The sequence below is a fragment of the Lissotriton vulgaris genome, chromosome 1_1 (assembly GCF_964263255.1).
Source record: "Lissotriton vulgaris chromosome 1_1, aLisVul1.2, whole genome shotgun sequence".
NCBI lineage: Eukaryota > Metazoa > Chordata > Amphibia > Caudata > Salamandridae > Lissotriton > Lissotriton vulgaris.
In genome coordinates, this window is record NC_141685.1 from 814,543,024 (window position 1) to 814,569,586 (window position 26,563).

A 26,563-nucleotide genomic window follows, 5' to 3' on the forward strand; every position below is an offset into this window, starting at 1 on the left:
TCATCTCTTCTTGAGGTTCGGGAGTTCATTGTACCTCTATATCTTCAACATTTTGTCCCCTTGGGCTTTTGATGTCGAGGTCTTTGTAGGGATTCAATCTTTTGATTTATTGTTGGAGTCTTTCTTCTTTTGTAGAAGAATCGCCATTTTGGCCTCAAGCCTTCTCTTCTTCCCCGCTTGTTGTTCAGCGTCAAGATTTTTTAGTTTTCTCTTATCTGACGAAGAGTCTTTTAAAGACTATGTCCTTCATATCTTGATCTCTCTTAGTTCGACTTTGAAACGTCCTTTTCTTGATCGTCCTTAGACATCTTGGATTTTTCATGGGTCTTTATCGCTGTGGTATCCTTTTCGAAGGATCCGCAGGTACTTGTGTCTGCGTTATTGAGCGCTTCGATGCTAAGGTTCACTTCGAGGTTTTAGAGTCGGATCTTCGCGACTCAGGTAAGGTTTTGGAAGACAACGGTTCTTTTACCTTGGTTCTAGATGTCTTCTTGCCCCCTTGTGTGTCAACGACCACAATGTGGGTATCGGCCTCCGGCCCATTTTGCCCTTAGGCAACATTGTCTTCTTCATCGCTTGAGAGACCCAAGTCTTGAGGTGATGGTGTGGGATGCGGATTCTGCATGTTATGCTGGGCACTTCTCTGCCGCTCTCTTATCCTCAGAGTATTAGGGGTGAACGCTGAGCAGGCACTGCAGTCTTCACCAAGGTGGTTTACTGGCAGGCAGAGGTTGCAGACCGTTTTTTGTTCTTTTTGGGCAAACATGGGATGACAATTTATGCAAAACTGAAACAGAGACTTCTCTATCACCATGCGCAGCAATCCCCTTGCACACACATATTCTCGGAGATCGCTGAAAAGACCTTTAAACTTGTTGCGAAATGCTCCACCCTACCTTCAAAGAAGTTTCCTTTCTCCGGTCGACATTCGGTGGACCAATATCGATTTTATGTGAAAATGTTTCTTCCAATTGTTGGAGCTTATTCAACCTACATCTAGACCGAACGGCAGAAAAAAAGAATCTGAAGATGGCAACCAAAGGTTGGAGCTTCCAGAGGAAGCATGACGATGTCACAAGAGGACTCCAAGTCCGTTGATACTCACAAACACCAACGAGTAAAAGTTTTTTAAGAAGAATTCCAGACCCAACCACTAGACGGCAGAATAATGCACAGCATGTGAATCCGGAAAAGAGTCACGCTGCAAAAGTGGAGCTTTCAGATACCACTAGACTTTGTGGAAGTGAGTGTGAGGACTAAATAGTCTGGATGGTGGAACAAAACCAGCCGCCACCCGTGGATATACCTCCGGATAACATCTCCAGATTTTATGGACCTAGAAGAGATTTGAGTAAATTAGTTACAAGTAAAGAAATAGACTACTTCCTGTACAGCTTTCGAGAACTACCCAGAAAATTATTTAATGCTATACCAAATATAGATCACCTCTGGCAAGAAACATTAAAACTAATGCTAACACCAGAGACAGTAGCCTCATTGATTTGGTAGTACCCCAAGAATCCTCTCTCAGCCCCACCTATTTCAACACCTCTGGCAAGCATTGTCAAAACCCACACACTCAGCATCATATCCTGTTCGACAACACACAACTCATCGGCTCCCTCTCTGAAGATACCACCAACACCAAGACCAACTCCCACAACTGTATGACAAACGTCACCAACTGGATGAAGGACAACTAGCTGAAGCTCAACACGGGTAAGACAGAGGTACTCACCTCCAAAAATAAAAACGCCACATGAGACGTATCCTGGTGGCCCTCAGAACTCTGATCAACTCCTACCCCCATTGACCACACTAGGAACCTAGGCATCATTCTGGACAACAAGCTAACCATGACTAGTGTCAACTTCGTCTTCTGCCTCATCATCCTCCACATGCTTTGTAAGTTATTTAAATGGCTACTCCAAAGCTCAAGACGCACCATCACCCAGGCCCTCATCTCCAGCCAACTGGACTAAGCTCTCTACGCAGGGATTGCAACTCACCTCCTCTGATGATTACAAATCATAACAGCCAGGCTTGTCTGGGATCTCCCTAGACAAACCCACATCACCCCTTACTTCAGGGAACTCCACTGGCTTCCTGTACAGAAAAGATGCCAGTTCAAGTTCCTGTCCTACGCTTACAAGGCCCTCCACAACTGCGGACCCACTTACTTAAGCCACCGCCTGAACTACCATCAGCTCACCAGACACCTCTGCTTCGCTACACTTTCTTTAACCCTCACCCCCCCCCCCTTCCAACGTAGCAGATGTGGAAGTCACTCCTTCTCCTACCTAGCAGCGAACACGTGGAAAAAGCTACTCTATCATGTCAGGACCACTCCATCTCTCTTACAGAGTTCCAACGGTTTCTGAAGGCCAGGCTATTCGGCTAATCAGCTTGACACTGCCACCACCTGGATACCCTCACGGGTTACAAGAAGTGCTCCACAAATCTACTGATTGATTGAATGATTTCAAGATTGGAAACGACAAAACGCTGGATGACATCCCAGGTTGCTTAGAACGCCACCCACGGATTGGATGGTCTGGCAAGTGGCTCAAAGAGGATTGTGGATCCCGATTACGCACTTAGAGGTCCCCAGGACAGAGATGTCAAGAGAACTTACACTTTTGGCAAGGGAGTATCCTCTATAGCAGCCATGTTCAATTTGAGTGGCGAACACCATGATCGTCCATTCAGACATAGCTCCCAACATCGTTTGTACCTGATGATAAGACCCATAAAACGTAAGTGATTCTCTGTGAAGGAGAGAAAACCTCAGCAGCTACTGTAGAAGTAGCAATAGATGTGGTGTACTTCAGAATTTGAAAACTAGCGGGTGTGGCTGTTCTTTGCAGACAAGGCTGGCTCATAGTGACTTCCTTCAGGCCAGAAATTCAAAATCATAAACTTACTACAGCCTTGGATGAAAAGTCTCTATTTGGAATACATTTTGAGGATCTCTTCAGAATAGAAATACTTATACTGAAACAGCTAGATCTCTTGGTATCTTGCATCATCATCATCACCAGTTCTTTTTCTGGGCCTGAAGGCGAAGCTACACATACCTCAAAGGTTATCAAAACTGCTGATTCTTCCTCGTACCAGTCAGAGCAGACAAAATACCGTCAGAACTACTATGGTCAACAGCAATGTCAACAACCCCGCAGAATGCCACCATTGGTAACAACAAGCTGCAATCAAGTTGCAGAGGAGGTATGCAGCTGAAATTGCAATCACCTTTAACAGCCCTTTGGGACCAACTATTATGCCCTCTGTTCCCTAAAAGATGTATCATGTAACTGGGAAGACATAGGCCTTCGGGCTGGAATGGGCAGAAATGATTTCAGACTGATGGTTGTTAGGCACATGCTGGAATTTGTAACCCGGCTTAACCAGACACTGTCTAAGATTCAGCACAAACACCTGTGCCTACTGAACACTGAAATCATTATAAAGAGCTATCAAACCATTCATAAAACCTAGGCACACATGCTTCTACTCAATATTGTTTCTAATCAGGAAAAAAAAGATTGGGGAATGGAGTCCTACCCTAGACCTGCATGAACTCAAATCTTCCTGAGAAAAAAGTTAATTCCATATTCTCACTCATGCAGGTAGTTTTTCAGCTGCTAATGAGGGGAGAACTGAATCCTTAGAACTCCAAGACACAGATTACCATATAACAATTCATTGCAAACATTTAAGAGTCGAGGTGCCTGGTCATCATTATCAATTCAGAGTCCTCGTTTGTGGCCTCAAATAAGCTTCAGCTGTATTTACAAATGTATGGCAGCAATGACAGTACAACTTTTAAGCTTAGGTCATCATATATACATATTCCCAGACTTCGATGACTCCTTTGAGGACTAACGTAGGTCAACCATATTCAAGAACCAAGCCTTCATACTGCTTTCTAGTAAACTTTCTCTTTTCGCTATCCAGGACAAAAGCAGGACCACACCTTAAGCACGGTCAGCATATGTTTTCAGAGTCACTAACCCAGCATCCGTATGTTGCACTCGGGTGAGCTGGTGTCTTTTCAGGTGAGATTTCCTTGCAGAAGTTGCTCCCATTTGAAACGAGAAGTCTTCAAGTGTGGTGGAATTTCTAAAAGAATTTTCAAACACTCAAGATTTGAAAATGTACCATGCAGTGATCTTGTCCCTCAATCTAGGCTTTACTTTCAATCAACAATTGTGAAAATGCACACAGGCCAATGATTGGGAACACATCAAATGACATCATATTCATGGTCTTGAACTTTACTTGTTTACTGTCATCTACAAACAGTTTTCAATCGCACTGCGATACATACTTTATTTATCACATTGTACACATTTTTTATTAGCACCTTGTCAAAGATATTGACAGCAATCCTATTACACAGCAGCAGAAATAAACTGCACTCAAATAACAAAGTATTTATAGTCTCATAACCACATATATATATATATTACAATTTTCATTATAAATATAGTACTCTAAACACAGCTTTTTAGAAAATAGACATACACTGTTTTTCTGGGCCTGTACACTCAATGCACTATTTTTTTGTCGAACTATGTCATAAAGGTTTCCAAATTTGTTAATAACTCTAGATTGTAGGTCTTTCACATCAGATGCAATAAATCTATTTGCCCAAATCAGTTGTTCTGCTTGAACTAGACGAGCTTCATTTTGCACCAGGTTAAGACCTATTTTCTTGGAATGATGGAAAAAGAAGACGGTACAGTTTCCATTTTGGAAAGAGTGCTTGGGGTAAAGAAGAATGCCATTATTAGGGTGGCTGTCATAATTCATCCCTGGAGGGGGCGGACGCGTCCATGGACGCCTGGGGTGCCAAGGCATCCGTGTTTTGGGCGTCAGTGTTTATTTGCCCCTGCTGTTGCGTTTTCCAAGAGAAGGCGCGGTCCCAGTCAGTGGCAACAGTCTCGTTGTCCCAGATGGTGGAAGTTTCTGTGTCGCTTATGTACCCCTCTTCTCCAGTGTAATGTGTTGGGTAGATTAGCAGTGGCTCAGTGGAAAAGGCCTTCAGGTCCCTCGGCTCAAAGTATTCCATGTACTTTGTCCTGAAATTATTAAAGGAAAGAATTCAAATCAACATTTGGTTATATTAATGTTGTGTTGCAAACAGCCTAATTCTCTATCCCTTAGGCTGGAAAATGTGTACTAAGAGAAAATACCAGTTACGTTTATGATGTATTGAGGTCTAATCTAGATGCGCTTTACTAGAAAACTGATACAGGTGAAATACTGGTATCACATTACAAATGTATTGTATTAATATTGCCTGAAGTGTAGTGATATAATGCAAAATTGAAAATCAATAAAAACACATTTAAACAAAAAAAAGGAAAGAGTTCAAATCAAAACAGGAGAGACAATCCTCAAGGTAAGGTATTTGGTATTACTTCTGAAACTGAAGATCCAGGAATTTCTTATCGTATTGTCATCCAAATAGTTTATTTTGGGATAAAGCCATATGAGTTAAATGATGTAACACGCGCTAGACATATGCAAGTATAAACACGTCTTAATTTTAACCTTACAATTTGGTAGTATTCAAACATTTAAATCCTGAGGTTAACATATTAACTTATAAAAACAGAGAAAGATAAAAAATATTCTGAAAAATGGTGCTCATAGTTGAAGCCCAATGCTTTCAAAGGCCAAATGAGTCCTAAGTCTCCAAGCATCATACAAAAATCTTATTAGCTATTATTAATTATTGTATTGTATTGTGTTGAGCATCTTGTTCCATGTTTCTTTGCAGGAGAATGTTAACATAATGGTACATGAGAAAATAACAGCAGTAGTGATAAACAGTAGCCCCAGATAAAAAGTATAATGAATAATTATGATTAGATTACAATTTCAGTAATGTATTTACATTTACATCACATGTACATATAAATCAATATCAGATTACTGGTTGCTTGTAGCAGTAAATTGAGAAACTGAATGTTACCAGGTTGTTTTGCCACTGTGTCGTAAGTGTGGCTTGGGGACAGTGCTTCTATTGTGTTTCTCATCCTAGGGTGCTTCGATAAAGGTCAGAGCCACCCCTTATTTTTAGTATATTCACAGGACATACATTTACACCCACCGGCTCTAGATGGGAATCAATTATTTAGTTGATGGAAATCTGCCCTGGATCTGGTTTTCCTGGATGTATGGTGTATACACAATCTTGTACATCCATCTTGCTAGACACAGGGGGCATAGTTTATAAAATGTATCTCATGCACACAAGTGCAAACCCCTGTTTGCTCTGCTCTTTATGTACCGGTGTGTGGTGTTGTCAACTGAATTTGCTTGGCAGCCCTCTCTCTAATACTGGGGCACCTCTGTAGGCATCCTTATCTCAGCACTTACACAAGAGAACGTTCAATGATTTGCATACATATTATTAAACAAATGGGTAAACTATATTTCACCTTTATTAGTATAAAGGAATCTGCATCTCCAAGGACTGGTCATGCAACTGGCTGCTACTTTCTAAACGAAGAGTGGATCAGTAGGGCTACATTTGATTTGGGTTGCGCATTAAGCCAAATTGCACAAAGGTTTATAAGTATGCCTAGGCGAAATTTAAATTACACTGGAGTAATTTGCTTAATTTTAGGAATTTCAAATTAAGTTGTTAGGGTAGATTCCCAAAGTTATGCAACTACACCACATTCCATAATAATGCCACCTTCTGCAGCAAAATGATAGCGTGGAAACAACAGGAATGGGAGCAACTGTGGATTGTGGCAATTGTGTTTTTCGTGCTGACAAAAATTTACAAGAAGGCACCTTTCATGCTATAAAATAGCTCTAAATGACAGATTTGCAGTTCATGTAATTTTTCAGAAATTTAGCATAATTCGTGAAACCAAATGAAGCAAATTTCACACAATCTCTAATAATGCCCCAACTTGAAGAAGTAGCTTGTGATTCCCTCCGATTGTTTAAAGACTCCATTGAAGGATACTTCTATCTGCATATTCCTTATGTTTTGAATACTACAATGCAAAAAACTGAGTCTGGAGAAAGTAGAGCAGGTTCTGCATGCCGACAGTTGGTGCCATCAGACTTTGTGACGACTCCACACCGCCTCTGGACGTGATGATACAGAGCCACCCCTGCACGTTCACGTTAGTTCCTCTCTTTCTGCACCCTATGGTGCAGATCCGGATCTCTGCTGTCACCTTTTTGGTAGTTGCTGATTTCAAAATCCAGAACAAAAACATTGTGCTAAGGAAATATATCCTCTGAAGATAACAGGTCCAAGAAATGCAAATGTCAGTCACAGATCCACATCGTATGCCTGTGCAAGCATGATTCAAAGTCAAGTGATGAATGCTCCCAGATGCAGTAGCGGCCGGCATGGATTGGGGGTGGTGAGTAAAAAAAAAAAAACTCACCTTACCGCTGTCATCTCTCCTCGTGTTGGGAATGAAACAGGAAGCCGGCAGCCAAGCTTCCCTGACCTATCACAATGCTGCAATGCAGCTTTGTGATTGGTAAGCACCCATGCTCCCCTGACATATCACAACGCTGCAATGCTGCGTTGTGATTGGTCTTAGCGATGTGGTTTGGTGCTCAGCCAGGGACTGGGGGTCTGGGCATGTTCTCCATGCAGGCTGTAATGCAGGGAATGACTGTTTGGGCGCCCTGAGACGGCCAGTCAAACAGCCATTGTGCACTTAGGAGGGTGCCACCACTCCTCCCCTGCAGCCCGCCCCGTTACTCAAAGCTGCCACAGCAGGAGGATAAATTAAAATGATAATAACATTATTTTCTTTTTTTTTTCTTTTACTGCTTCAAGGCAGTGGGGCGATGCTCCTCAGACTTAGCGGAGGAGCCGCCACTGCCCAGATGCACCTGAAGCTCTCAGGGAGTGCAAGAAAAACCTTTGTCATGGGCCACAAACACAGAAGCCATTCCCATTTAAGGTTGAAGTCCTGGTCCCGTTTCTCCATTATCGGTAAGTCTATATCATGATCAAAATAAGTAATAGTAGAAGCACAAGTCCCCTTCCAGCCACTCCTGCTCCAACCAGAGGTCACACAACTGCAACGCCATAGAGCGGACTTGACCTGATTTTTCAGGCTTCAGATCCACTTCTGGTTCTAACATGAATGTGGCCCGAGTTGATGTCGCAGCAGATTGAGGTCTTCAGGGTAGCCATGCTGCAGTTGTGTAGAGCGGTGCCGGCTTTCTCCAACAGGTCTTCCATGACCATTCGACCCCGTCTGTACTCCACTTCTCCCAGCCCACTGCTAGCACTACATCACACTTCAACTCCTTTAGCACAGGCCTGTGGTGATTTTTGATTTGATGCAGCACCCGGCTCTATCGGTACGCTCCTGATTCTGCACTGGTTCTGACGTTGGCTCCACAACTGACTTTGGCTCGCTAACCACCTATATCTCAATATATAATAATTAAGGCTCAGTCTGTGGCTATGGGAGGCTTGTGCTGGTGTTGGTTCTATAGGATACAGGAGGCCATTTTGGCTCTCATTCTTGAACTGGTGAGGGCTTTGAATCGATACCCAGAATCAGCACCATGGTGAAGAGGTAGTTCAGCCTCCCCACCTCATCACGCAGAGGATGACCTTCATTTAAACAAAATACTAGTGGCCTTGACACCTAACCTGAACTGACCTAAACTACCCCTTTGGTTCCCCCACAGAGAAGACTGCATCCTTTGGTAACTGACTACAGTGGACACTAAAGCCAACTCATTGTTCGAAATGTTACAACCAGACTTTCTTCTAAACCCCTATTTCCATTCACCGATTCATTGAATGACTGCTTGGCTGCAACTTTGTCCAAGTCTTGGTCTGGTACACCGCTGAGCCACCTATCAGCACAGGACCATTCCTGAAAATCCATCCTTTGTAACACAACGCCTCTCTCTCCAGAGTCTTGTGGTTCAGGCTTCGGCAAGCAAGGTCATACAGAATACATTTCTTTCACTTCATCTCAACTTCATTTGCCCTTTGACTTTTCAGCAATGTGTGCCTTTTCGGTCACTATGTATATGCCATGTGGGAAATGGCGAGTAACGTTTTTTGTTTGCACAGATGGTGCAGAATGTCCTGGATGCGGCCAAGTACATCTTGCCTGCTGTCCCGGATATTCAGGCTGCATAGCTCCTGCTATAGGCATCAGTGTGGTTACCCAGCGACATGCTTGGATGAGAACTTCCAGATTTTCTGTGAATGACATACCATTTGATGTGTCAAGGCTTTTTGGGAAGAATGCAGAGTCTGTGCTGCAGCACGTCAAAGAGATTATTCTAAATTAGAGAGGGGAAAGAATGAACCACAATGGTCACAATACCAGAGTCTCAGAAAATGCATCACGGAGAACCTCAACAACACGTTCACATTCTGTGATGTATAAAATCTCCTCTTAGTAAGGTTTGGAGGATAGCGTCATCATAGGATCTGTCACTTAAGTGTCCTGTTCTCCAAGTGACAGCAAAACCTCCACAAGTATGGAGATAGTCTGGATGTCGACAGTGGTGAATAATTTAAAATTCTCTCCTATCCTATAGGTCAATCTTTATTGAGGGAAGAAAAGTTAGAATAGGGATAAGACTAAAAAAAAGCAGTGCTGAGCGGTTGAGTCACTTTCAAGGAGGCATTTACAGTTTATGAACATTTCTGTGCATTATCCCATCCATTCAGAGAACTGACAGTCACTGAATAGTAAATCTTTGAACAATCCAACACTATATCATCTTAGTATTAAAAGTACACGCTTATCAGCAATAAAGGGACAGGAGTGCAATTGCCAGCTTTCATATGAGCTGTTGGTATGGGTATGAATATGGTGTTATCATCTGTATCACAGTATCAATCAGCAAAAATATTTCATCCACAATATCAACTTCCACTAGATTGTTAAGGTAAGTAGATATTGGACTATATAGTGGCATACAATATTGTGAATGCGTTGTTTTTTTTTGTAGGGCGATATTTCTACCACAATATTATGACCTTTCCATGAATGCCTGTGACAGCAATTGTCAGTATTCCTTTTCTTAAGTGTACACAACATAATGCAAACAGGGAACATATAACAGAACAGCTGAATACAATTCCCCTGTTCGCGTCATCAAGCACCCCTATCAAACCTGAGCTGTCATGCAGTCAAACCCACTTGAGTCTGTGAGAAGCTTTAGAAACACTTGGCATTTGAAGCACAACAATGATGTTTACTTACACTGGGTGCTTGTTGTACATTACTGGAAGGAACTCATCCACGGGCAACATCTTTTTCAGCGCATCCGCAGCAAGGAGCTTCTTAGCCCCATGCAGAGAGATGGCATACCCCAGGGTCCAGTAGGAGTAATCTGCTTCAACAAGATTCATCACATTTGGAACCGCCTTTTCTGGGCGCTGTACCTGCATCCGTTTTCTACCAATATATCTGTTGGAAATAGTTCACATGAGGAACAGCTAATACAAACAAACAGCAATACACAAGCTTCTGTGCTATTAATATAAAGCAAACACTTATGCAATTGGGACAAATGGTATATGGGGCAAATCTAGTTCAAGTGAAAGATTCTAGTGTAGTCGGTTTTAGAATACTACCACCGGCGACCCTCCATTAGGGCAGAGGAGCACCTCCCCCCTGGCACGACCCACAAGTAAAACGATAATAAAACTATTTTTACCTGTTTTATTGCCGTTTTATTTTAATTCCCCTGGACCCGCCCCCAGGACTCTTGACAAGTCTTGGGGGTGGGTCCAGGGGGATGATACTGTGGTGGGGGAGTGTTAGTACACCCCTTGTCCCTTCACTGTGCATGAGGTGTTTGGCCGGCAATTTCAGGCCGGCCAAACATCTCATGTGCAGTGAAGCTTTCTCTAGCCCCAGCTGGGTTGCTGGGTCTGAAGAAAGCAGGCACAGGTTCCAAGTCTGCCTAAGAGCGTGAAGTTCTAGCACTCAGGCCAATCCTGATGCTGCTTTCCTGCAGCATCATGATTGGGCGCAGTGCAGAAGCAGGAAGAGTGCAATGGAGCGGCCGGCAGAGGCGGCGGCAAACAGGTAAGTTTACTTTTATTTTCTTTGTTCCATTCTTTTAGACACCTCTCCATGAATTACCCCCTTTATAGGTGGGCAGTTCCACCAGAAGGAGTGTGGGTGCAAACAGCCTATGCCGCTGAGTCTTTGTAACAGCCACCCTCGAACTACGCAGTGCACTGGTAAGCCGGGCAAGCCCCACCCCCAGCAGCAGTGCACTCCACACCCCCTTATAGTGTAGAGCACCTATTTCCCACAGTTCCGCCATACACTAAACAGATTATGGCATTGATATAGCCATTTGTGATGTTTGAAGTTGCTGGCGGCACACTGGGAATTAATTGAGCCTGAAAAGCTACTTTAACTGGCAAATATTGCCACTTTTTAGAATTTGCGTCAAATTTCCAAGGAATTCGTAAAGATTTTTAAATAACATGATTGGGCCTCCTCCTAGTAGGGAACATTACCATTTCACAGGCCTCACTGATCTAAAATACATTTTATGTGCATTGATGTTAGTCCTGTGATCTCTGTGCTTTGAAACATATTTAAACTTAAAATCAGGTAAATGTCTTATTCTTTTAAACCTTGTAATAATAATGCTAAAAAAGCAAATTCCAAGGCAACAAAGTATATTATTGGCCAAATACAGAAATGTGACACTACATATCTTAGTTTTCCACGTAATATTAAAAATAGATAATGGCTAACTGTGATATAGCTAAGTAATACTATGCTGGAGTCGTGATGTCATCTGCGCACCAGTCATTTGTGTTTCATCACATCAACAAGTCAATGCCATTACCAACCAATGTGGAAGCTTGGGGTTATATAGTGGCATGGGGGACTTTCAGCAACGCAGGATGCTGATAGCTCCTGAAAGTAGCGGCACAAACAATGGAAATCTGAGCAGCAGACACAAGGTCTGCTGAGAAAGGGATGGCCAAGCTAGATCCAGGAGGGCCACAATAGGGTATCCTGTAAGATAAATTTACATGCAGTGACTCTAAATGGAACTCATTTATGGATCTTGTGGTCATCCTGAAAATCTGGACCAACTGGATCTATGTTAAACACCTCTCAGTTGGAGCAATTCTGTCAACTTACATCAAGTCCCACTCCAGCTGCGTCTCTTCAATGTCACTCATCACTTTCATGAGCTTTCTCTTGAAGTGGTTCTCAAAGCGGACGTCGTCTTCGATGACTAGGACCTGCTCAAGGTTTCTGTCCACCATCTGGAACGAACATTAATCTTAGTTTCCGGCTGATGCTCAATACGCAGACATTGAAAATATTGCACCAATCATACTCATACAAATAACTTTAATTATAATTTCTGAATGAAGCAGTGCTACCACAGCCCTTAAACATGTTTTAGCAGTAGTGTCCCCTTTATTTTTTATTGGTTTGCCATATCAGCTTACTAAATTAATTTCCACATAAGAAAATGAGTCCTCCAATGTTGTACTAATACTTGGATTTTGCGCCCATTAAGTAAAAAAAGTGAATCCATTCATAAGGAATTGTAGGTGTCTAAATTCCAAACAAATATTGCATTTTCTATTCAAAGTAAAAAATGTAATCTGCAGTAATATAGAGCAGTCAGTTGTTTTCATTTTTTTAAACTCAGGGTAAGAGTACAACTTGCATTAAAACTGATAAAATTACAAAAATAATTACAACACCAGAAGAAATGTATAAATGCTTAAAAGAGTTCAATGTGAAAAAAGAAAAAAAATGTATTTTCTAGGTCTCCATGACGTGGGAAGGTGAAAGTACACTGGAGGGGAGAGCAAGAGGCCAAATGGATAAACTCAACATTCTGGCTATAGAGTCAGGTCCATATTTACTAACATTTTGCACCATGGTTGCACTACTTTTGTGATGCATCCATGATGCAAGATACTAGTGATATTTACAAAGAAACACAAGGGGAGATTTGCAACCCCTTGCATCGCTTTCTAAAAAACAATGCCACGTTATGCAGCGGCTTCTGCTGCATTGCATTACATTTCATTCTGGGAGGCGTTCCATGGGTGGACCATGGGAGTTCCCATGCACCGACCCATAGATTTCACGCTATCCCAGATTTACAAAGGTTTGTTTACCTGGCATTGCGTGAAATCACTCGACCACCCATAGGATGTGTAACTAAGAGAAAATTATTTTATTTTTTCTCCTGGTTATTTCCTCTCTCTATGTGTGCTTAAATTTGCAGCACACATAGAAAGAGGAAAATGCTTCGAGAGATTGTTTCTATGCAGGAAGGTGTCACTTCCTGCACAAAAACAATTCTCCTTGTAATGTAAGCACCGTTTTGCACAATGGTGCAAGGGTGCCTGCGTTGGCGCTAGGCTGCCTGAAGGGTGTCAGTGCAAGGAGAGCAGAAATGCTCCTTATCTTTGTAAAGACAGAGCATTTATGTCCTCTCCCTTTCACGCAACGCAGTGTAGTAACTCTGCTAGCTGCTCTACGTTGTTTGAAAGTTTAGTAGAAGTTCTCCTAAATGTTTTAATTGTGTGCAAAAATGAATGGGTTAAAAAGTTGTAGGAATGTTTTAGATCATCGAAGGTGCCAAATTATGAAAAGGAACAGAATGCATTCATAAAGAGAACATTGTCTTCAGAAAGTGGCATAAAATACCACGATTGGTTGCCCCTCAGAATTAAAGCAGAACACACATCTTAGAGGAAAACCCTAATAAAACATACCTTCGCCTGGCAATGTATCTAACTGACAAGGTAATCCATTAATAACATTTTAGTGAGTGTTCTTGTACGTGCTTGTACATTAAAACGACTGGATACCAAGGGGCGCCTTAAGACTACTAGGAGCTCCATTGATCAGTGTGTTGGATGCTAAAGAGGTACTTTAGAAAGCAGCTTACCATATTTAATAAAATCTTAGAAAAAGGTATTTCTTCCACTGTCAACTTTACTTCAAGAAAGCTTTTTTTAAGCTGGTTTTTACAGACTCACCAACGAGGGAGCGATCCATGCCAAATGTTCAGGACAGCTCTTCACTATATAAAGATTCCTATTTAGATTCATGTTATCCAAGTTGTTCTCTTGGTTCAATGTTTGGCATCTCTTCTTTATCATTTATCCAGGTAAAGACACATGTACTACAAAACGGCTGAACCCATTGCTGAATAATGAGTCAAATTCCATGATATCGAAATATTTGTACTGAAGAAGTTAGATGTTTCATCAATTCTCATCTAGACTCAGGCAGCACAGTATCTTACATTTATAGTATATCGTCATACACACCTCATCAGTCGTGACCAACATCGTGAAATGTGCCACATATGTAAGGAGCAAAGTATGACGCAAGACATCTCAGTCGTGTCCTGTCCTTGCCCTTCCTCTATTTCATTGATACCAGCTACTTGGTGTGATTATTCTCCATTGTGTGCTGGATTCATAGGATATCCAATCCTGTAGCAGATGCTCGTCTGCCTTCATAGAGAGCAGCTCCTCAATGGGGAGGATGCAGCTAAAAGGACTTAACACCCTTGGAGTGTACATCTGCGAGCATGATTGCTTTCCTTTGCCTCTATAAACCTGTATTTAACACAAGTTTTAAGGGGCGCTATTCTTCAGACATACCTAGGGGTGCTATCTCAGTTGGCCAAAAGGCAACTGAGATTTATTATCAGCCATTGCCAGGTTTTGCGTTGAATGTATAGATCCTATCAAAAAGTGTTGAATGTTAAATGTATATCCTGTTATCCATGTACAGTTTTCCACTGCTCCAGTCGTCTAGTTTCATGCGCTAGAAGTACACTAAATATACTTCTAATAAATAAAATGTAAAAGAAGCTCCTTGCTGTAGCCTCAGTAGTCTTATTCATATGGGTCTAAAACAGGTCCATTATCCCTTCAAATGCTTGGTGGATTAAGTGCCTGCTGAATTAGTCTTTGTTTAATTTGGGTTTAAAATCTCAATTGATTTGATCTAGCCTTTTATTCCTTCAAAGCAAAATTTTCATTTCTCTCAGTAGAATTCTTCGAAAACATATTTCACCAAGTGTGGTGTATATACATTGGCACCCCCTTTGCCACGCTCTCCTTACTTTGTGGACCCCGCTCTGTGAGTACGACACGCTCTTGCAGCTGTTTAGTGTAGCACCTTTCCCTCCCCACCTCCTACAGGGCCAGGTGCTAGCCTCTGCTTGCAGAAAGTATACTTAGTCTTTAAAGTACCATCTTGCTTATGTGCAGGGCTTTCTTCCCCCTTCATATTATTATTAACCGACAAATAAGGGGGGGGGGGGCATTTCTAAGAGTGTCCTCAGCACTTGTATCTTAGGGTGACCCCCATTGCTTCATTTTTAAACCCACTGAAAACTACTGAGACCATTAATCACAAAACCTTACCACCCCCTTTTCAAATAATTACTTCATCTTAGCACTCGTATTATTTACAATTTCATTGTTCATCGCTCCTTAGCTCGAGTCACGTCTTTACATCCTCATGGAATTTGATGCAAGTGATGTCCATTGTCAATGTCTCCTTGGTGGTTAATTCTTAATAGATTACGTACATTCTATTGACTTACCCACTACCTACCACTTCATAGGAACATCAGTCTGAATGGGAATATCTGCATGCATTGGATACTTCTTTTAGATAGATTTAGCTCATTCGGATACACAATACTTTGCTGCTATGAGCATTCTTTCCATCACGATGAAAAGCATGTGAACCAGTTTATTGCCATAGCGTTCTTGTTGAGATGCCTCCTTTCAGACCTCAGTCAATCCCTACGATCTCTGTTCCTTGGGTGCTTCAGCATGAACACGAATAGTTCTTTGATGACTTCTTCCACAACTGTGTCTTAAATCTCCTCTCATGTGGTTGATACTCATATTGTCTATTTGTGATCGTCTTTCAACGTGTAATGCAGTGGTAGACAGTGATTCAATGTCCACCTTTTTTTAAAACTTGTAAATCTTTTTGCTCAATTATCAGTGGCTGATATCGTAATGTGTGATCACATGGCTTCATCAAGAACTTTCCCAAGTTTGTCATCACGCCTTCACTCAGTTTCTGTATATCTACCTTCACTCTCTGGAATGTGTTGAAGTAAAGTAGAAGACATGATGTGGCAAATCTGGCCATGTCTTTGCTACAGGCTGCTCAGCGTTTTTCTTTTGCAAAGAGGGGTATGTTAATTTGGTGTCTTTTTTAGGTTTGACTGGGCAGAACAGCTGTTGACAGACCTATTGTGATCAAGAGAAAAGGAGCTTTCACACACACACTACTGAAAGAGTTATTTTGACCCCACCCACATGATGATTTGCTTGAGATCCAATTTGATTGGGAACATGTTGTCTGCTTCCACTGAAAGAAAGAGTGCTGGTACTGCATTTTTTGCATTGTGGGAAATCTGATGCTCAATAAAGAAGAACTGCATTGGTTATAGTGACAAGCCAATTATCAAGGCTAAAGTTCGGAGCTGCTTATTAAGACATTATGAGTTACTACAAAGGTAGAAGTTGGCTTATCATGTCAAACCAATGGGCCTTTACATTTGCGTTTGATTATATACAATTCCCACTCTGTTTGCTTAGGCACTCTGTAGGCAATGCATACACAAATTCCAATCCTACAAATGTCAGAATGATTTCGTATACAATGGCCCACATGTATCAAAGCAAAAAACGGTTGTAAACGGGCATATTCTCAGAATCTGCCCCTTTGCGACCAGTATTTTTGCATTTGGGATGCATCATCCCAAATGCAAAAATCGCAATTAAAGTATTCTCTAAATTGCGATTAATTAAATTGCCATTGCATTTGAGGAATCGCAAACTGAGATTCCTTAAATGCAATGCATTAAAGTAAAAAAAATAGCGATTTCGCCAATAGGGGGAGCAAATTACCATGAAGGTGAACTTCATGGTACTTTGCAAAAACTTTGAAAAATGGACAAAAGTGCATTTTTCAAAGTTCCATTTTACACACACAAATGCCCTTGTGGCATGTGTGTGTGTGCAAGATTTACTCTTATGCTTATTTCAAGGGTGCAACAGGGTGTCCTTTTGACACCCTGGCACCCTTGAAATTGCATTCTCAAATTGTGATTCTCTAATTGAGAATTGCAAATTGAGAATGTCTTCCCATTCACTCCTATGGGCCTGTAGGGCCATAGGAATGAATGGGGAGGTATTCTTTAATTGCGACTCGCAATTTGCGAGTCGCAATTAAGGAATGTTTAGAAATCGCAATTTTTTTAGGGATTTCTACATGCATAGCCTTCTGCTATTCCCTATTAGCGAATCCTTATTTTTCGCTAATAAGGAATCGCAAATGGCATTGTTGATGCATGTGCCAGTATATGATTTGTTTTGCCAATGTAAATGGGGATATAATTGCCTATGTTAAAATGTTCAAATGCATGAAAATTTAAAAAAAAAGGCAATAAACAAATTTAAACAAACATGAGTTATGAGCGGCGTCTAACGCTGATTTAAGGCAGAGTTAGTACTTGTCTTGCTCTTTTGGATAATGGTGTTCGTCTGCTTGTTATACTGGTCGAGGAGGTGCTGCTTTACCTCCTTAATCTCCTCCCAGTGTTGATGTTCCTAGTGATTGAGGATAGCACTGGCGATGCTGAAGAAGATCTTCAACTGGCTTCCACGCAACACCAGAAAAACGGTCACTCACACCCTAGTCAAAAGCAAATTGAACTAGAAGAACACCCTCTACTCCGGGATAAATGTATATCAGAGCCTTTGCCTCTTCTTGAAGTCCACATGATTTTTTTGGGGAGTCATGGTCGAGGAAACTCTGCACCGCATGGCCGGGCACCTGAAACGCGACCCTGGAGGCAGAAAAGGTGGTGTTCGCCTGGGTGCACAGAGCGGATGCAGGGGGGCCACAGAAGGCGACAACTCGATCCTAAGTGCCATGTTGAACTTCAAGATGGCGACAGCATGGCTGGGACTGTTGAATTGTACAGGCCAAGGGTGTGGCCTGAGGGCAACGAGGGACGGCCCACAGACTACACATAGCCACCCCCCCCACCCCCCACACCACCACCAGAGAGACTGCAGGATCCAAAGGAGGAACCATGGGATTTTTTTTCAGCACAAAGGCACTGAGTGCTCATCTAGCCGAAAGGTATCCCAGCCAGGCATGAGTGGGGCAAAATACCCAGCTCATTGTTGGACTGGGAGCCACTTCAGGAGATGGAAAGAACAGCTAGGGGTCTCTGGGGAATCACCCTTATCACCCCGGGGACCGCATACAGCCAAGATGGTCTGCAACAAGTCTGGGAAGCCCCCACTGGTCAACAAGTTGGATAAATATGCCTCCCACTACAGAGAGGCAAAGGACATGGGGGACTAGCACCTGGAACCAGAGGAGGAGCTGGAGACCCTTTCCTCAAGAAACTTCTCCTTGGAATCCAAGACACTTGTGGAGCGCTGGGGACTAAAACTGACACAGTGACTGTAGATTTAACTTTGACCTGTGCCGATATGGTGCCGATATGGTAAAGATCTCCGAGTGGGTCTGCGCAGTGGAAGTCACCCTCACAGACCATTCTGAGGCCATCCAAACACTGCAAGATTCAGTGCGCCAGCTGAATGAGAAGACCACCCGCCTCCATGCATGGGCTGAAGACGCCGATCCAGGCACAACAATATCCGCTTAGTAGGAGTGCCAGAACAGATGGAGGGAGTAGATGTGGTGGGATTTGTGGAGGGCCTGGCACTCCGTATAGTAAAACCAGAGAACTTTCCACCCATTTCATGGTCGAGTGGGTGTATCGCGTACCAGGGGGCCCTGCCAAACAGTGGTCCAAGGCTAAGACCACTTCTGGCCCGCATCCTGAACTACCAGGACTGCAATGCAATCCTCAAAGCGGCCCGCCAGCAGAGCACCGTCTCGGTTGACAAGCATGCTATCATGATCTTCCCGTACTACACATAGGAGTTCCAGGAGCAGCGCAGACCGTTAGATAAGGTGCAGGTGGAACTTGGGAAATGCAGTCTGAAATATATGATGCTTTTCCCAGTACGCTCAAAAGTTCTGGCAGAGAGGCGCTCCTGGTTCTTCAACGCCCCGGAGGAGGCCAGGGAATGACTCTGCCCTGTTTAAAATGATTACTCTGCTCAAGTTTCTTTACATGCTTCCGAATACGCCCTATGAAGTGTTGGAATTCTTCAAAGAGGTTGAGGCAATGACCAGGTTGCTGTTGTGGGACATTGTCAGACATGAGTCCCTTTCTCACTGCTCCATCAGGATTCAAGCAAGCCGGGCCGAAGAAGGCTGAAATGCCAGAAACCGGTCCCTGGTAGCTTGTCTCCTTTCTGGTGAAGAATTGGCTTGGTAGTTTAGTCTGCCCTGTTCCCATGATGCACTGGGCCAGGGACAGACTGATTTGCATATAGCCAGGTTCTGAGCTGGGATGGGGCAGTGAGATAAATAACGGTGATGGACCAAGCCCTGATCTTTTGACTGGGTAAGAGTGGTCTGTTTAACTCAGACACTCTGTTCATCACCACCCCCTTTTCTAAATCGTTTTTGGCCACTATAGGTGTGGCAGGGTATACTCAGACATGAGTCCCTTTCTCACTGCTCCATCAGGATTCAAGCAAGCCGGGCCGAAGAAGGCTGAAATGCCAGAAACCGGTCCCTGGTAGCTTGTCTCCTTTCTGGTGAAGAATTGGCTTGGTAGTTTAGTCTGCCCTGTTCCCATGATGCACTGGGCCAGGGACAGACTGATTTGCATATAGCCAGGTTCTGAGCTGGGATGGGGCAGTGAGATAAATAACGGTGATGGATCAAGCCCTGATCTTTTGACTGGGTAAGAGTGGTCTGTTTAACTCAGACACTCTGTTCATCACCACCCCCTTTTCTAAATCGTTTTTGGCCACTATAGGTGTGGCAGGGTATACTCAGACATGAGTCCCTTTCTCACTGCTCCATCAGGATTCAAGCAAGCCGGGCCGAAGAAGGCTGAAATGCCAGAAACCGGTCCCTGGTAGCTTGTCTCCTTTCTGGTGAAGAATTGGCTTGGTAGTTTAGTCTGCCCTGTTCCCATGATGCACTGGGCCAGGGACAGACTGATTTGCATATAGCCAGGTTCTGAGCTGGGATGGGGCAGTGAGATAAATAACGGTGATGGATCAAGCCCTGATCTTTTGACTGGGTAAGAGTGGTCTGTTTAACTCAGACACTCTGTTCATCACCACCCCCTTTTCTAAATCGTTTTTGGCCACTATAGGTGTGGCAGGGTATACTCAGACATGAGTCCCTTTCTCACTGCTCCATCAGGATTCAAGCAAGCCGGGCCGAAGAAGGCTGAAATGCCAGAAACCGGTCCCTGGTAGCTTGTCTCCTTTCTGGTGAAGAATTGGCTTGGTAGTTTAGTCTGCCCTGTTCCCATGATGCACTGGGCCAGGGACAGACTGATTTGCATATAGCCAGGTTCTGAGCTGGGATGGGGCAGTGAGATAAATAACGGTGATGGATCAAGCCCTGATCTTTTGACTGGGTAAGAGTGGTCTGTTTAACTCAGACACTCTGTTCATCACCACCCCCTTTTCTAAATCGTTTTTGGCCACTATAGGTGTGGCAGGGTATACTCAGACATGAGTCCCTTTCTCACTGCTCCATCAGGATTCAAGCAAGCCGGGCCGAAGAAGGCTGAAATGCCAGAAACCGGTCCCTGGTAGCTTGTCTCCTTTCTGGTGAAGAATTGGCTTGGTAGTTTAGTCTGCCCTGTTCCCATGATGCACTGGGCCAGGGACAGACTGATTTGCATATAGCCAGGTTCTGAGCTGGGATGGGGCAGTGAGATAAATAACGGTGATGGATCAAGCCCTGATCTTTTGACTGGGTAAGAGTGGTCTGTTTAACTCAGACACTCTGTTCATCACCACCCCCTTTTCTAAATCGTTTTTGGCCACTATAGGTGTGGCAGGGTATACTCAGACATGAGTCCCTTTCTCACTGCTCCATCAGGATTCAAGCAAGCCGGGCCGAAGAAGGCTGAAATGCCAGAAACCGGTCCCTGGTAGCTTGTCTCCTTTCTGGTGAAGAATTGGCTTGGTAGTTTAGTCTGCCCTGTTCCCATGATGCACTGGGCCAGGGACAGACTGATTTGCATATAGCCAGGTTCTGAGCTGGGATGGGGCAGTGAGATAAATAACGGTGATGGATCAAGCCCTGATCTTTTGACTGGGTAAGAGTGGTCTGTTTAACTCAGACACTCTGTTCATCACCACCCCCTTTTCTAAATCGTTTTTGGCCACTATAGGTGTGGCAGGGTATACTCAGACATGAGTCCCTTTCTCACTGCTCCATCAGGATTCAAGCAAGCCGGGCCGGAGAAGGCTGAAATGCCAGAAACCGGTCCCTGGTAGCTTGTCTCCTTTCTGGTGAAGAATTGGCTTGGTAGTTTAGTCTGCCCTGTTCCCATGATGCACTGGGCCAGGGACAGACTGATTTGCATATAGCCAGGTTCTGAGCTGGGATGGGGCAGTGAGATAAATAACGGTGATGGATCAAGCCCTGATCTTTTGACTGGGTAAGAGTGGTATGTTTAACTCAGACACTCTGTTCATCACCACCCCCTTTTCTAAATCGTTTTTGGCCACTATAGCTGTGGCAGGGTATACTCAGACATGAGTCCCTTTCTCACTGCTCCATCAGGATTCAAGCAAGCCGGGCCGAAGAAGGCTGAAATGCCAGAAACCGGTCCCTGGTAGCTTGTCTCCTTTCTGGTGAAGAATTGGCTTGGTAGTTTAGTCTGCCCTGTTCCCATGATGCACTGGGCCAGGGACAGACTGATTTGCATATAGCCAGGTTCTGAGCTGGGATGGGGCAGTGAGATAAATAACGGTGATGGATCAAGCCCTGATCTTTTGACTGGGTAAGAGTGGTCTGTTTAACTCAGACACTCTGTTCATCACCACCCCCTTTTCTAAATCGTTTTTGGCCACTATAGGTGTGGCAGGGTATACTCAGACATGAGTCCCTTTCTCACTGCTCCATCAGGATTCAAGCAAGCCGGGCCGAAGAAGGCTGAAATGCCAGAAACCGGTCCCTGGTAGCTTGTCTCCTTTCTGGTGAAGAATTGGCTTGGTAGTTTAGTCTGCCCTGTTCCCATGATGCACTGGGCCAGGGACAGACTGATTTGCATATAGCCAGGTTCTGAGCTGGGATGGGGCAGTGAGATAAATAACGGTGATGGATCAAGCCCTGATCTTTTGACTGGGTAAGAGTGGTCTGTTTAACTCAGACACTCTGTTCATCACCACCCCCTTTTCTAAATCGTTTTTGGCCACTATAGGTGTGGCAGGGTATACTCAGACATGAGTCCCTTTTTCACTGCACCATCAGGATTCAAGCAAGCCGGGCCGAAGAAGGCTGAAATGCCAGAAACCGGTCCCTGGTAGCTTGTCTCCTTTCTGGTGAAGAATTGGCTTGGTAGTTTAGTCTGCCCTGTTCCCATGATGCACTGGGCCAGGGACAGACTGATTTGGATATAGCCAGGTTCTGAGCTGGGATGGGGCAGTGAGATAAATAACAGTGATGGATCAAGCCCTGATCTTTTGACTGGGTAAGAGTGGTCTGTTTAACTCAGACACTCTGTTCATCACCACCCCCTTTTCTAAATCGTTTTTGGCCACTATAGGTGTGGCAGGGTATACTCAGACATGAGTCCCTTTCTCACTGCTCCATCAGGATTCAAGCAAGCCGGGCCGAAGAAGGCTGAAATGCCAGAAACCGGTCCCTGGTAGCTTGTCTCCTTTCTGGTGAAGAATTGGCTTGGTAGTTTAGTCTGCCCTGTTCCCATGATGCACTGGGCCAGGGACAGACTGATTTGCATATAGCCAGGTTCTGAGCTGGGGATGGGGCAGTGAGATAAATAACGGTGATGGATCAAGCCCTGATCTTTTGACTGGGTAAGAGTGGTCTGTTTAACTCAGACACTCTGTTCATCACCACCCCCTTTTCTAAATCGTTTTTGGCCACTATAGGTGTGGCAGGGTATACTCAGACATGAGTCCCTTTCTCACTGCTCCATCAGGATTCAAGCAAGCCGGGCCGAAGAAGGCTGAAATGCCAGAAACCGGTCCCTGGTAGCTTGTCTCCTTTCTGGTGAAGAATTGGCTTGGTAGTTTAGTCTGCCCTGTTCCCATGATGCACTGGGCCATGGACAGACTGATTTGCATATAGCCAGGTTCTGAGCTGGGATGGGGCAGTGAGATAAATAACGGTGATGGATCAAGCCCTGATATTTTGACTGGGTAAGAGTGGTCTGTTTAACTCAGACACTCTGTTCATCACCACCCCCTTTTCTAAATCGTTTTTGGCCACTATAGGTGTGGCAGGGTATACTCAGACATGAGTCCCTTTCTCACTGCTCCATCAGGATTCAAGCAAGCCGGGCCGAAGAAGGCTGAAATGCCAGAAACCGGTCCCTGGTAGCTTATCTCCTTTCTGGTGAAGAATTGGCTTGGTAGTTTAGTCTGCCCTGTTCCCATGATGCACTGGGCCAGGGACAGACTGATTTGCATATAGCCAGGTTCTGAGCTGGGATGGGGCAGTGAGATAAATAACGGTGATGGATCAAGCCCTGATCTTTTGACTGGGTAAGAGTGGTCTGTTTAACTCAGACACTCTGTTCATCACCACCCCCTTTTCTAAATCGTTGTGGGACAGAGAGCATCCCAGATGACCCTGTTGACTCTTATGAGGGGCCGTATTAGGGAGGCATTGACATCGCAGACATGCAAATGTACTACTGGGCAACCCCGCTGCTGCTTGTGAATGGGTGGGCTCTCGATCTTTTACAGGATGCAGCACTATAGGCAGACAGAGACCAGATGGGTCGGAGTGGGGGTGGTATCTGCGGCACTTGCATGGCAAGGGACACGGACAGTGATCAGGACCTGGAGGGAGGCCACAAACAGGTTGGGGAGGGCGGGTAAACTGAGTTGTTAGACACCCCCCATGGAACCCAGGGATACTGGCAGGCCTGCAGCACCTGGAGGGGCGGCGACAGTGAGACATTATTGGGATTTCAAACATGGGAGATTTCTGGGTGGGGGGCGGTGGGCTCCTCTCATCTGAAGACCTTTAAACCCAGTATGAGTTGCCCGATACACAACGCTATTGGTACCTCCAGCTGAAACACGCCCTGCCAGGCTATGGGAAAAGACTCCCATAGAATTCAGAGTACTGGCGGCCCCACTTCACAGACGCGCCCTAAAAGTCTGATTATTCAAGAGCATTAGGAGGTATTGGATGTTCCTTTGCTATAGTAAGAGTGTCTCCTGTAGGAAACAAGATTGTGACTGTCCCTAGGTGAATTGTATCCCATAGGTGTCGCAGCTCCTTGATGAGTGCATATTACATTGTTATGGCACCGGGGGGTGGAGGATGGGGGGGCAGTTGGAGTGGAGTGGGAGGTGAGGGGGTGGTGACCGCATCAAAGAATAGGACACCCTCCTCATGACTCGAAAAAGACTTCTTCAAAGAAAAGCAAGTTGCGCACATTTCAGTCCAACATTAGATGGCTGGAGAGTATGCACAGCATGTGAATCTGGTGGCCATCTCAATTAGGTCCGTCGCCAATGCCCAAGCAATGTGTCAACAACTTGGGTGTTAAGCTAAACCACTCCTTATCCATGCAAGATCATGTAGCCTCAATATCAGGGGCCTGATACTACAGGCTCAGATTGCTCTGGAAAATGTTACCTTTTATCCCCATGTAGCACCGGAGAACTCTGACTCACGCCTTAGTCATGAGCCGCATGGACTACGGGAATGCCTTATTGGCAGAAGTTGGAATCACATCTCTGAAGAAACTGCAGGTAATCCAGAATACGGCGGCCAGGCTGGTCCTGAACATGCCAGCAGGCTCCCCCTCTCGTCCGTTGCTTAGAAAACTACACTGGCTGTCGATAAAACAAAGAGCTTTCTTTAAAATTTGTTGTCTCACTTTCTGTGCCCTTCAGGGTCAGGGCCCGTGTATCTTCAAAATAAACTAAAAAAATATGTACCAAGCCGCCCTTTGAGGTCTAGCACGCAGCAATTGCTTCAGGTACCTCGCATTAGACTCCACAGATCGGGGGCTTGGCTTTCTCCTATCTCGCCCCCAAATACTGGAATAGTCTCCCAACATCTCTGCGAGAAATATCCGCATATCCGGCTTTCAGAAAACAACTTAAGGCATTCCTGTTCTAAGTCTTCCTCCTCTTTTGTGCTGCCCACCCCATCGGGTCTCTGAGTAAAGCGCCGAGATGCCCCCCCCCTGGTGATTTGAGCGCTATATAAAAGAGTATAACATAACATAACATGCCACGACCAGATGCGTACTGGGTAAGTACAATTTTCCTTTCCTTTCCCTGCATATAATAAGTAGCATGCATTTATTTTCTTATTCCAATGATTTTGCCTGTAAACTTTATTTCAAGCCCTTTTACCTCTTTCCATATGTAGTAGTGACTGAGAAAGCAGCCAATTTCCCCTCGTGTTAGCTCTCTGCCCGAGTAGGGGTCGTGATAGCCGGGTAACATGTCGATTTTCATGGCTTTCAGCTGGCTCGTGTTCAGTGCCCTGCACATAAAAATAATAGAACAGAGAATTAATATTCTTAAATCCATTAATTGATCTAAAAGTGCACATAAGTGCTTTAGGTAGGCTACCAACATTTTCTAATAACCTCAGACACATTTCATACAGCCCTGTAAGCGATGAACAGTACAAACTTTGGGATGCCTTTGAGTCAACATTTTTAAATATTTTTTTTATGTTTTCCAGCCATGTAATGTAATAACAACACATTTGATCAACAATTAGCTCATACGTAGGCATTATTACAAATCCAGAGTGATTGTTGCACAAATCATCATTTGAGGGATTATACTTATTAATTCCACCCGGATACACAAGGAGCATAACCGCTCGCTCTGCGACCTCCCTCACAGCTGCAACATTCCACTCATTTAGTAGCAAGGGTCCCATCTAGTTATCGTTCAATTCTCACATTTATGATTTTATTACTGGGCAGTCGAACCCGCTCCCCAGCTGTAACCCCCCCGCCCCCCAACATCCCACCCCCCAGGTTCAACATTAAACTGTGATAAATGGGAGCAGCTGCAGACGCATTATGCCCTGTTTCACTGGACTGCTCACAACGCACTGTTATATTCAGCGTCTGTATCCATTCTCAAACAAGCATTGGCAAAGCCAATAGGTCTTATCTATGACAGACAGTGTGCAGAACTACTGTCTTTACCATTGCTTTTTTTGGTTTTGTCATTGTTTATGGCAAACGCCATTGAAGGATGGTTCCAGTGCAAGCACATCTTGTAATGTTTTTTCAAAAAGCATTAGAAAAACCATTACCAGATTCGCTCCTCGAATGTGGACACGCTGGCAGACATCTTCAATAGTTTAAAAACAATAACAAGTTGTCTGCCTGCCTCTGTATTAGTGGTTGGTGTGGACAGCAATGCTTGGGGAAGCAAATGGAGGGGTAGAGTGTGAAA

The 26,563-nt window shown here is 44.2% G+C and overlaps 1 protein-coding gene across 1 annotated transcript in view; it reads right to left on the reverse strand.

Moving 5' to 3' along the window:
• Positions 1-4,338: 4,338 nt before the first annotated feature.
• Positions 4,339-26,563, reverse strand: part of COLGALT2 (collagen beta(1-O)galactosyltransferase 2) — a 256,817-nt gene continuing 234,592 nt past the window's right edge. The window contains exons 9-12 of the mRNA XM_086957029.1: positions 25,496-25,628; positions 12,150-12,277; positions 10,236-10,442; positions 4,339-5,081 (exon numbers count right to left, since the gene is read on the reverse strand). Coding sequence (XP_086813155.1) covers positions 4,802-5,081; positions 10,236-10,442; positions 12,150-12,277; positions 25,496-25,628 — 748 coding nt within the window. The 3' untranslated portion in view covers positions 4,339-4,801. The remainder of the gene's footprint in view (positions 5,082-10,235; positions 10,443-12,149; positions 12,278-25,495; positions 25,629-26,563) is intronic.